At 43.7% G+C, this 13,314-nt stretch overlaps 1 protein-coding gene across 1 annotated transcript in view; it reads left to right on the top strand.

Moving 5' to 3' along the window:
• CUL1 (cullin 1) overlaps positions 1 to 13,314 on the top strand; it is a 66,988-nt gene that overhangs the window by 10,830 nt on the left and 42,844 nt on the right. Inside the window, exons 2-3 of the mRNA XM_060781553.2 lie at positions 8,726 to 9,006; positions 11,237 to 11,411. Coding sequence (XP_060637536.1) covers positions 8,867 to 9,006; positions 11,237 to 11,411 — 315 coding nt within the window. The 5' untranslated portion in view covers positions 8,726 to 8,866. The remainder of the gene's footprint in view (positions 1 to 8,725; positions 9,007 to 11,236; positions 11,412 to 13,314) is intronic.

Below are 13,314 nucleotides of genomic sequence, written 5' to 3'. Positions count from 1 at the left end.
TCTGATGTTTGGGTATAAACCATCTTGAGTGAATGAAGCCTGGACTACTGTAATGCACTCTACGTGGGGCTGCCCTTGAAAACGGCCCGGAAATTTCAATTGGTTCAACGGGCGGCGGCCAGGTTGATAACTGGTGCTCCTTACAGGGAGAGGTCAACCCTCCTGTTAAGGAGCTCCACTGGCTGCCATTCATTTTCCGGTCCCAATTCAAGGTGCAGGTGCTTACCTACAAAGCCCTAAACGGTTTGGGACCCGCCTACCTGCGTGACTGCATCTCTGTGTACGAACTCACACAATCTCTTTGTTCATCTGGAGAGGCCCTGCTCACGATCCCACCTGTATCGCAAGTGCGATTGATGGGGACGAGGTGGTGGCCCCTCGACTCTGGAACTCTCTCCCTAAGGTTATCAGGCAGGCCCCATCGCTAGCAATCTTTAGGAGGAGCTTGAAAACGTGGTTGTTCCAGTGTGCCTTCCCAGAATAAGGAAACTCCTAGCATTATGTCCCAACACACTTTATCAGAGATCCAGAATATCTGTATGCACATCCCCCTCCAAACACTCCACCTGGTCATGCCCTGCACTTTTAATTTTAATTATTACATTTGGCCCTGCCATTGATTTTAATTGTGTCATTGTGTGTTATTAATGTTATTGCTTTGTTTTTTGAGTTATTTTGCTGTTTGTTGTTGCTGTTGTTTTTACTATAGTATTTGGGCTCGGCCTCATGTAAGCCGCACCGAGTCCTTCGGGAGATGGTAGCGGGGTACAAATAAAGGATTATTATTATTATTATTATTATTATTATTATTATTATTGTGATGCTTCCTCCTCAACAAAGGATAACAAAGCACTAAGGACTTTTGGGAAGAAGGAGGAAGTAACCTCTACATTCATGCAGAAGCAAAACACATTGAGTTACATAGATCTAGGAAACAGGTTAGAACAAGACATTAGATATGCACCACTGTCCCTAATTGCTCTATAAACGAGTGTTGATACTTGTTTACTTCCAGAGAATACAGCCTAAAAATCATTGCCATAGAATTTAAACATAATGTGAAAAAATAGATTTGTATTATTAAGCCTAATTGCTAGAGTCATTGGGCCCATATACACTGCCATATAATGCTGTTTCAGAATGTAGATTAACTGCATTGAACTAGTTTATATGGCAGTGTAGACATATAATCCAGATCAATGCAGTTCAATCTTCATTATATGAGTATGCACTGACCATTATAATGCCGTTCAGGCTGCATTATATGGCAGTGTAGATGGGGCCAAAGTCAGGAAGGAATGCAAAAAAGACAGTGTGTGAAGCCGAAAAGAAGACTCAATGGATTAAACTCATCAAGCAATTATAGATAAACGAGAAGAAAAAGTAAAACGTGTCAGAACTCTAGCATGCAGGAGAAAGGAGAAGTGCAATAATAAGCAGAGAAATACTAAGCTGATAACAAAAAAGTTAGAGAAAAAACCCTCTACCACAAGATCCTAGAAATGAAAGGGAAATTTAAATCAAGAATAGGGATGTTCTGTGACCCTTACTGGAACACATCATATGAACAAACAAAGAAAAAGATGATGGAAGCAATACACAGGGAAGAACTATTTATGATGAAAGTATGACATTCATTTGAGGAAGAACCATATGAAGACAACTCCCATTTGCATTATTGAGCTGCTTCAGTCTACAGAGAAAGAATCTACTCTAGTTTTAATTAAAAATTGTCAATAAATATGGAAAATAAAACAATAGCCCACAGATTGCTAACACTCAGTATACATTCCCATGAAAAAAAGTCAGCAGGGATCACAGTAACCTCAAAACCATTGCCTTAATTTCCCATGCAAATAAATTGAGGCTTAAAAGACTTTTACTATGTATGGAGCTAGAAACCCAGCTGGTTCAGGAAAGGAAGAGCCACTATTTGTATCATTTTATTTATTAGATTTATATCCCACCTTTCTCCCAAGCAGGTTTGTGTTGGTGAAAGAATTGCAACAGAGAGTTTCAGCTTGTGCTTTGTAGATAACAGCAAAACCTTTGATTGTATAGCTCATAAAAAACTAAAGGAATGTGTGTGCTAAACAGTTTATTGTCCTGATGCTCTTCTGTTCAGTGAGAATGGAATTTGTCTCTTTTCTCTGAGCACAGATGTGACTGAAGCATGGGATAATTTTGCTCTTTGGAGAATAGAGTCTGTCTCCATTCTCCAAAGTGACTGAAGCACAACTGCATTTGTCTCCTCTGAGAAAGGGATTGATGACTACATGGATTTGGCACCTGGGGTTTTTGGGAGGTCATCTCAGGCAGCTTCGTCCCTCACTGTCCTCACCTTCATTCACAGAGAGTGCCTTCATGTATAAATGGAACTACACAACATGTACTCACATAATACATAATCTCTCTTGCACTCCTTTCACCAACACTTTCTTATGGCCAAGGCATCTTCATCTTATTTTTGGAAAGGATACTGTTAAGAGTAGTATGCTCTAAGAAGCATTTGATATTGGGATGCTGAGTGTTTTTGTTTCATTTTAGCTATCATAGAGCAACCATGGTGCACTAGCTTTATCATGTTAAGCTGAATGGTTCTTGTCATGATTTTTATACAGTTTAAGATTTTATTTAGCTTAAGCTTTATTATAATTGCCAATCTGTACTATTCAGATTTTATTTCCCACTAAGCAAACTGTTGAAATGGATTATAACCATTATACATTATCTAGTTTTTAACATACTGCACAAGCTATTTGTTTTTATTCTTCGTGTCCTCTGCGAAATCCACACCTATGGGTTTTCCTTTGCGCATGCGCAGAAATCCGGAACATTCTAAAGTTTAATGAAATTAAAAATGATTATTTGTGAGGCTCCGCCCCTCTCCCCGCCCCCTCGGTATATATGCCGCTGCATGCGGCTGAGGAGTAGTTCTTTTTTCCGCGCTAATCCGGCAGCATCTCGGAACGTTCTCTCTGTATCTACTGGCTATATCGACCTTTGGACTGTTTTTCTGGCTTCCACCTTCTCCATTCCTGACCCGGACTGGCTGACGACTCTCTAATCAGGCTAGAATGTCTTCTCCCTATTTCAAAAATTGCTCGGCCTGTGGAGCTACCCTCCCTGAGGCCGATAAGCATTCTAAATGCTTACTTTGTTTGGGGGAGGCTCACAATCTCCAGACTTGCGAGATATGTTTGAGTTTTACCACTAGAGCCCGCAAGGGCAGAGACGCCCGATTGAAGGCTCTGCTTTACGAGCGTGCCTTGGCTCCCCAGGCTCTTCCCGCCCCCTCCCATTCCTCCCCAGTTCAAGAGCCCCCCCAGCCTTCCTCCCCACACGTTGGGGACAGGCGGGACTTGGGCCAGGCAAGCGCTTCCCCCGCGGAGCCGCCTAGAAAGAAATCCAAGCCCTCTAAGCAAGCCTCAAGGGCTGCAAAATCGAAAGAAAAATCTACCAAACAGAAAAAGGGACGGCAACTCACTGGTGAACAGCCCTTGAGTCCTCCTATGCTGGAACCGATGCCTCATCTCCCCGGTTCCGTCCTCCAGCTCCAGGAGCCCCTCCCAGCCATGCTCCACATGGACGATCCTTCTTATCTTCCTCCCCTGGAGCTCCTGGCTCCTCAGCTTGAGTTGCAAGCCCAGCCCACAGCGGAGCTCTCTCCTCCGCCCCTCCCTCCCTCCCAAGCCTCACCTCCTCCTTCCCTCAGCCCACCAGATTCCCCGGTTCCGAGGGAAACTCCTCCCCCAGGACAACAAGCCTCCGCGGCGCAAGCCCCACGCCGCCGCCAGCGTTCTCCTTCTCCTTCCCCTCAGCCCTCTCCTAACCCCCACCCTCCCAAGAGGGCTAGATCTCACCCTCCCCAACAATACCATCCTTATGGTCCCCAGGACTACCCTTACCATCTCTACCCTCCTCCCCCTCCCTATCCAATATATCCCTTCTACTATCCACCCCCCCCTAACCATCCCAAGGACTACAGTGCCCATTATCCACCACAGTTCAGTTATCCACAGCCTCCACATGCACCCCCAACAGCTACACTCTCTCATCCTCCAGAAGATCAAACTGAACCAGACCCTCCCCAACCCTTTCAAGACCCCCTCACTCAAGTTCACCATGACTCTGAAACAGTGGAGCTTGAATCCACTGATGACACCCCACTTCTCCATGATCCTATCCCAGACTCTGACCCTTCCCCTAAAAATTTAGAAGAGTTTAAAAAATTTTCTGCCCTCTTCATAAGACTCTCTAGAGCTTTGAATCTCGCCACACCTGAACCCACAGATACTGTGGCAGACCCATGCTTCACCTCTACTGAACAACAACAACCAACTTCCACTGTGTTGCCCACTTTACCTTATTTACTAAAAATCTTGAAAAATACTGGAGTTGCCCCGGCTATGGTCCCAGCAACCCCCAAAAGAGCAGACAATTTATATCGTATTGATCTGTCCTCAGCTTCATGGCTTTCTAAAATGCCTAAAGCAAATTCCATTGTAACGGATGCTCAGCCAAAACCTGTACAAACAAACCAGACTTCCCCCTCTGACAAAGAGGGAAGAAAACTTGACTCTATGGCCAAAAAATTTTACTCCTCAGCATGCCTGTTTGCACGCATGGCTCACTATGGAGTATACATGAGTGTGTACCAAACCCATTTGTGGAACAAGATATCCCCTTACTTAGAGTTATTACCTCCAGCCAACCAACCACTGGCTCTGGCTTTTAAACAAGAAGCCCTCCTTTTATCATCTTTGCAAAAAGACCTTGCAAGGAACACAGCTGACACGTCAGGGAAACTCATTGCAGGCTCAGTGGCCCTTCGTCGCCACGCCTGGCTAAGGGCTGCAATCCTCTCCCAATCACAACGCACCCTTATTGAAAACCTTCCTATGGATGAGGCAGGACTCTTCAATCCTGAAACTGATTCACAACTTGAGCATTCTCATAAAATGAAACAAACGGTCTTCAAATATGACCAACAACCATATTCTCACCAACGTCAACGGTGGGGCTCATATTACTACCGCCCCCACTACTACAACAGACCCTACAATACCTCCTTCTACAGGGGACGTCAAAGATCCTACGCCCAGTCTACAGCTCCAAGACGACCACAGCTCCCCTTCAGAGGTCAGTACCGTGGTACCAGGCCTGCCAACAACAACAAACGTCGTTTTTAGCACACCAGTAACCATTACCACTCATCCCTCCATACATACACAACCACTTACATACCTAAACAGACTACAACCCTTTCTTCCAGCATGGCAGTCTATCACTACAGATGCCTGGGTCCTGGACATAGTCGAAAGGGGATACACAATAGAATTCGACTCTTACCCACCTGTGGGTAGGATCCTCCTCACTCAACCCTCCCAGGAGATCTGGGAGGAAGTACACTCTCTCCTTCAAAAGGGCGCCATATCTCCTAGCCCTTCACAGAATGCCAGCAGCTGCTTTTTCTCTCGATATTTCCTGATAGACAAAAGAGATGGGGGTCTACGCCCCATCCTGGATCTACGCAGACTCAACACTTTCATTACACCCCGCAAATTTCGCATGGTTACACTTCCTAACATACTCCCTTTCATTCCACCACAATCGTGGTTGGCGACAGTAGACCTCCGAGACGCCTACTTCCACATCTCAATTAGGGAGGCCCACCGCAGGTTCCTGACCTTTGCGGTGCAAGACAACCACTTCTCCTTCAATTCTCTCGCATTCGGCTTGTCCACGGCACCCAGAGTGTTCACAAAATGCATGTCTGTCATAGCTGCACACCTCCGCCAACAAGGCATCACAGTTTTTCAGTACCTGGATGACTGGTTATTTTGTTCTATTTCGAGAACACAACTACACAACGATATTCATTACACCTTGTCTCTTTTGCAGGACCTGGGTCTGGTTGTAAACCAGGAAAAATCCCATCTCATCCCGACACAACGAATCCAGTTCATAGGAGCCGTGATAGACTCCACTCTCCAGAAAGCCTTCCTCCCAGAGGACCGCTTCCTCAAACTTCAGCAAGCAATCCGAACCCTCCAGCACTCCCGGCGATCTTCGGCTTGGGCTATCCAATCTATCCTTGGCCACATGTCATCTACCACAAATGTGACCCCGTTCGCCCGTCTAAAGATGAGGCCGCTACAAAGCTGGTTCATCAAGTCCTTCGACCCCCTCCGGGAACCTCAATCTCGCATTCTATATCCGCCACACCCCGTCCTTCACTCCCTCTCATGGTGGACAAAGCAGTACAATGTTCAATCAGGGATGTCCTTCATCCAACCCCATCCCTCCATGTCCCTCACGACCAATGCCTCCAACTCAGGTTGGGGAGCACACCTCAAAGGGTTCAAAGTGAGCGGCCATTGGTCTCCCCAAGACCGCCAATTCCACATCAACGCGCTCGAGATGATGGCAGTAGAAAAGGCCCTCAGAGCCTTTGTCCGCATCATCTCGAACCGCAAAGTCCAAATTGTAACAGACAACACCGCTGTCAAATATTATATCAACAAGCAAGGGGGAACCCGCTCTCAGACACTATTAGCCATATCAACACGGATTTGGGAATGGTGCATTCGGAGGAATGTCCTTCTCACTGCTATCCACCTACCAGGCCAGGACAACACACTAGCGGACTCTCTAAGCAGATCCTCAAAGAACAATCACGAGTGGCAACTACATCACACACACTTCAAGACTCTCACCCGCAAGTGGGGCATCCCCAGGATAGACCTGTTCGCATCCCCCGTGAACACTCATTGCCCTCTCTACTGCGCAAGGCTCCACCCTCGCGCATCCCCAGGTTGTCTCGGGGACGCCTTCCTGTTCCAGTGGTCCCCAGGCCTACTCTACCTCTTCCCACCACTTCCTCTCCTATCCCCCGTCATAGCCAAAATAATTCAGGACAACACAGACTGCATCCTGGTCACCCCCTGGTGGCCACGCCAACACTGGTTTGCTCCCCTGCTCCAGATCTCCAACAAAGAATTCCTCCGCCTCGACCCGACCCCAGACCTTCTCTCAGTGGAGAATGGACTAGTCCTCCATCCAGATCTCCACTCCCTCTCCCTCACGGCGTGGAGGATCAGGCCACAATGAACCTCTCTGAGGAAGTATCACGAATGCTATTGGCCGCCCATAAACCAACCACTAAGAAGTCATATCATTATAAATGGTCATCATTTGGGAAGTTTACACAAGCAGTGGGATTCACTCCCTTATCAGCACCAATTCCTGTGGTACTAGACTTCCTAATGCACCTCTCCAACAAAAACTTCTCCCTTTCCTCAGTCAAATGCTACGTAGCAGCAATCTCTTCCTATCGTAAAAAATCCGGCTTGCCGTCCCTTTTTCAAGACCACCTGATTCAATTGTTTCTCAAGGGCTACAAAAATGTCCACCCTCCTACTTCCCTCCCTTCCCCTCAATGGAGCCTAGAGCTAGTGTTATCCCAGTTATCAAAACCTCCCTTTGAACCTATGGCCTCTAGTGACATTTCCCATTTGTCTTGGAAGACAGCATTCCTTGTGGCCATCACGTCGGCCAGACGGTCGAGTGAATTGACGGCCCTCCGCTCCGACCCTCCTTATATCAGGTTCCACGAGGACAAGGTAGTCCTTCGGACTGACGTCACGTTTTTACCCAAAGTTGTTTCTTATTTTCATATGTCACAGGATATTATCCTGCCGGCCTTTTTCCCCAACCCATCCTCCCCGTTGGAGGTAGCGTTACACTCCCTCGATGTTAAGAGGGCTCTTTCCTTTTACCTGCATAGGACCTCCTCCTATAGGAAGTCTCCTAAACTATTTTTGAAATACAGAAAAGACATGTTGGGCCATCCTGTATCCTCACAGGCACTGGCCTCCTGGATTGTTTCAACGATCCGGCTAGCCTACCAATTGGCAAAGAAGGAACCTCCTTCTCACATCGTGGCGCACTCGACTCGCTCGGTGTCCACATCTCAAGCCTTTCTTCAAGGAGTCCCTCTGGATCAAATTTGCAGGGCAGCTACGTGGTCTACACCATCCACGTTTGCCTCCCACTACAAGTTGGACATTCAGGCGAAGAAAGACGCTGCTTTTGGCAGAGCTGTCCTTTTTTCCTGCGTGGCATGACCCACCTCCAGGTCAGTAGCTTGCTATTCACCCATAGGTGTGGATTTCGCAGAGGACACGAAGAATAAATAGAGGTTGCTTACCTGTAACCGTATTTCTTCGAGTGTCCATCTGCGAAATTCACACAACCCGCCCTTCCTCCCCTCTGTCATGCCTGTAGACCTAGCTGCGATTAGCGCTGGGGAACTACTCCTCAGCCGCATGCAGCGGCATATATACCGAGGGGGCGGGGAGAGGGGCGGAGCCTCACAAATAATCATTTTTAATTTCATTAAACTTTAGAATGTTCCGGATTTCTGCGCATGCGCAAAGGAAAACCCATAGGTGTGAATTTCGCAGATGGACACTCGAAGAAATACGGTTACAGGTAAGCAACCTCTATTTCTCCCACCAATGTTCTAACCCACCTATCCCTGTGAAGCTGATAATTGGTGATAAGTGCAGTTAGAATGCCTGATCATTACTGTGGAAACAGGTTTTTAAGACACATTAACAAGTATTCCATGACAGTTTTCAATTGGATATCAAATAAAATCTGTTACTGTTTAATTTGTGGAGCTGAATAAACATTTCCCCTTCTTTCCCTCCCACAACAGGGTGAAACAACCTCAGTTTTTATGTGAAAACCGCATTTCTTCAGAGTGACTGAAGTGAGAATGTTGGTTTATTTCTGCCTTTGATGGAGAACTAACACTATCCCTTTCTGCTGCCCTGGAAGTTTTTGTCGGAAATACAAAATGTCATCAAACAGGAGTCAGAACCCACATGGACTTAAACAAATTGGTCTTGATCAAATATGGGATGACCTCAGAGCTGGAATTCAACAAGTTTACACAAGACAAAGTATGGCAAAATCCAGATATATGGAGCTTTACACGTATCCTAGCATATATAGTTAAAATTTCAATTGATGTAGATTTGTTCTCTTTTTCAGATGGATAGGTTGGCATCTTTATATTATCTTCAGTGAGATTGTAGGAATTTTAAGATATGTACATACAGAGAGTATATCATCTATCAAGCTCATGTGATATCTCCCCTTCCTGATTTTTTAAAATAGATTTTGTAGTTTGACCTATAGTAGGCCTGCACAACATACGACCTGCAGACTGGACCCAGCCTGCAAAGGGTTTCCCTGCAGTACGTGGAGGGCAGGCAGGGAAATGGCTGACCAACAAGGGGAAGCCTAGTCCCTTTGCCAGACTCACGCTATTTTCAATGTGAGGTTGGTGAAGGGGTTTGGCTTCCCCTTTCCTTGATCTTTTTGCTGCCTGCTTCGATCAGGTAGACAGCAAAAGGGCCAACCGACAAGGGGAAAACTCAGGCTCTTCACCAGCCTCACAGCAAGAAAGTGAAGTGCTAACAACCTAACCTGAAAACCCCCTGATGTTTCAAGCTCTTTGTAAGGGTCTTTTTGCTGCTATCATCATCCCACTTTCCTCTCTTAAAAGAATCTCAAAGTGGTGAACGGTGTAAAAACAACATGTGTACCATTTAAAACCTACAACACAAACACTAAAATAGAATTTAACATGGAACTATTAAAATTAAATAATTAAAAATACTAAAAAGAAACCAAACTTAATATTTTGTCACTTGGGACTTAGCCATATTTAGCTATTCTTGAAAATAAGCTGTATTGGGTGTGGCACTGTTAATGAAGTTTGGTAAGCTGTAAAAATAATGAAGAGATCTTTGAAAGTCTGTACATAGAGCCTGTTTATTCCAGCTAGTTGAGGAAAAACTCACAAAAATCCTTCTGAGACATCTAGATCAGTGGTTCTCAACATTCCTAATGCTGCGACCCCTTAATACAGTTCCTCATGTTGGGGTGACCCCCAGCCATTAAATTATTTTCATTGCTACTTCATAATTGTAATTCCGCTACTGTTATGAATCGTTATGTAAATATCTGATATGCAGGATGTATTCTTGTAAGAGTGTTAGGGGAGGATTGATTTTGTCATTTGGGAGTTGTAGTTGCTGGGATTTATAGTTCACGTACATTCAAAGAGCATTCTGAACTCTACCAACGATGAAATTGGACCAAACTTGGCACACAGAACTCCCATGACCAACGGAAAATACTGGAAGGGTTTGACGGACATTGACCTTGAGTTTGGGAGTTGTAGTTTGCCTACATCCAGAGAGCACTGTGGATTCAAACAATGATGGATCTGGATCAAACTTGGCACAAATATTCAATATGCCCAAATGTGAACACTGGTGAAGTTCGAGGAAAATAAACCTTGACATTTGGGAGTTGTAGTTGCTGGGATCTGTAGTTCACCTACAACCAAAGAACACTGAGAAGCCCACCAATGATAGAATTAGGCCAAACTTCCCACACAGAACTCCCATGACCAACAGAAAATACTGTCTGTGATGGTCTTTGGTGACCTCTCTGACACCCCCTCGTGACCCCTCCAGGGGTCCCGACCCCCAGCTTGAGAACCACTGATCTAGATATTTCTGGAATTATGGAGACATTTCTTTGCGTACATGGCCGCAAAGATCATTTAGAGGAGTCTGCCCCAAACTTCCAAAGGTCCTTTCTTCTGTAGGGGAAATATATTAATTTGGAGACTTCCTTAACATGTATGTTTTGCTAACAGTTTGAGTAAGACTGAGAACTACCTTATTGATAGTCCCTCAACAAACATCAAATGTATCATTTTCTGTTGTACTATAGAAACAGCAGCCTCTTCCCAGTTTTTTTTTTTAATTCTCCAACATCATTTATCTAAGAATTCTAAGTGTTGGGATGCATCCCCTGGACAACCAACCCAACTGCCCCCCCCCCCCAAAAAAAACCCCTCTGATAATTCATAACACTTCTTTATGAATATTTGAGAGCAGGAACAGCATAGTGGATAAGATTTCGCTATACATGGATAATTCCATTTCAATAATATCCTTCCCTCCACAGCATTGGAAAGCTGAACATCCTAATTAACCATTTATTTCAGTGGGCCTATTTTAAATATATCTAGGTCCACCTCATCCGCAATGTACATTAAATACTTTGACCATTTTTAAGTGGTATATGCATAATATGAATTTTATACTTGATAGTTATTTTGTAATATTCCTTAACTGCTCTACAGTCATGTTTATAACTACTGTACTAGTGTGCATCAATCTAATCAAGCACGAGGAGCTGGTGTACCTACTTCTAAGTCGAAAAAAGGCCAAACGCCTGGCGGAGCTCAGTTTGTTGGTTTGGAACTCTACAAGCGGCTTAAAGAATTTCTAAAGAATTACTTGACTAATCTCCTTAAGGTAAGATAGTAATTGTATCAGCAAAAAAGTTAAGCATTTCAAGTGTTATTGAACAATTGAAAAGATGTTATAAAGAAGAAATGACATGTTTGAGATGGTCAGTACAGTAACTCCCCTAACCCCCATTTTAGGGGAGCAGGACCTCTGCGAAACTGGAGGGAGAAACACTTTCTAAAAGGCTTTTAAATTTTTGAGGGGCATTAGATTAGTATGTTCTCTTTAAGAATCTCTAGGTTCTCTGTGGCAACTCTGGTAAATGTCTTCCAGTAGTTGAGCATAGAATCGCCCTGGAAAATGTATTAATCTGCAAATAATCAAAATTAAAGGCTCAAATGTGAAGGGTCAACTTTATAATTGTTTTAAAGGATTTTAGGCTGACCTGTAAAACTTTAAGCAACATACTGTAAAAATGATATATAATGTCTGGAGTGTTACTTAATGGGGTTCACAGGTAAGATGCCTGAGCTTTTTAAACTAATACTTATAAAATCACAAAAATTCCTTACCGTCACTAAAATTGCCTGAATTTGATATTTGCTATCAGCAAATGGAATTGAAAGAATACGCAAGTAGTAGAGAAGAGCAAATTGTTGAAAACTGCTTGAGGACAATGAAAAAGACATGGGAATCAATACTGCTTGAGGAAAGTATATAAAGATATACTATAAAATAATACTGTCAGTCTTAACTGTTTAAAGAACATAAATTTTGGTTACTTCATAAGGGGCTATGAATTACACAGCTATATTTTTAGATGTCCTACAATGTAAAACATGTGCGAGTAGCAGTCAAGAATATTTACCTATAAGCCTTCCAAGTACTATGATTGGGTCTAGAATTACCGAGAGGTCTATTTTGGGCAGTTTTTGATGAGTAGGTAAAAAAACAAAACAGTATGTACACACAGCTTATATTCCAACAAGTATTTTAATTCCCAAAGTTTCCTGTTTAGCAGTCCAGGAGACTTCAAACTAAAGTAAACCTTTTTCTCGGCTGAGCTAAATGAGTAGAGTGGAAAGGCACAGGATGAGTTAAATCACTCTTAATTAATGCAGATGTGTTACCAGCATTAGGATTTTGTTTGTTTTGACTGTTGGTTTCATTTTCATCCTGGAGATGTCAACATTGTGGTTCCAGCTGGTGACTATAAGCTCTCTTCACAGATAACACTGTCCAGCACACATTTTGGTGCCTCAAATATTAGCCCTGTTTCTGAGTATATTTGACTTGCTGAAAAATGACACTATTTCCAATCTCTTTGAGATACAGAACATATGCCGTATATCAGTCTTCACAATGCTTGCTCATAAAAATTAGGATATTTTAACGTAGCATTTAAATTAATATATTTTCATATCACAAATGCAAAGAAAAGTGTACTACAGGAGCATCTACTTATTGTATAGCAAAATTATTTATTATTTATTTAAAACTTTTATATCCCGATCTCCTATACCTCCGTAGAGGGACACAGTAAAAATCTAAAACATCATACATCGATAGTAAATTAACAAATACATATAAGATAAATTACATAAAAGCTGTTCACCAAGATAAAAACATGTCCAACTCAGTCCATATAGTCAGTCCATATATATATAGTCAGTCAATAACTTTGGTCGATTACCGGTCTCAACCATCATTCTGCAAAGGCCTTGTTCCACAGACAGGTTTTCACTAGCTTCCTAAAGGTCAGGAAAGAGGGGGCAGATTTAATTTAATTTGGGAGGGAATTACATAGCCTGGGGACCACCATAGAAAATGCGACTGCGAAGGTGGCGGGACCGAGAGCAGGGCCTCTCCAGACGATCTTAACACTGTTGATGGTTCATAGGGGAGAATATGTTTGGACAGGTAAACTGGACCGGAACCATATAGGGTTTTGTAGGTTAAGACCAGCACT

This window comes from Anolis sagrei, chromosome 6 (genome assembly GCF_037176765.1).
Source record: "Anolis sagrei isolate rAnoSag1 chromosome 6, rAnoSag1.mat, whole genome shotgun sequence".
Classification (NCBI taxonomy): domain Eukaryota; kingdom Metazoa; phylum Chordata; class Lepidosauria; order Squamata; family Dactyloidae; genus Anolis; species Anolis sagrei.
Note: the sequence above shows the minus strand (reverse complement) of the source record. Positions and strands in the feature narration are given on the sequence as shown.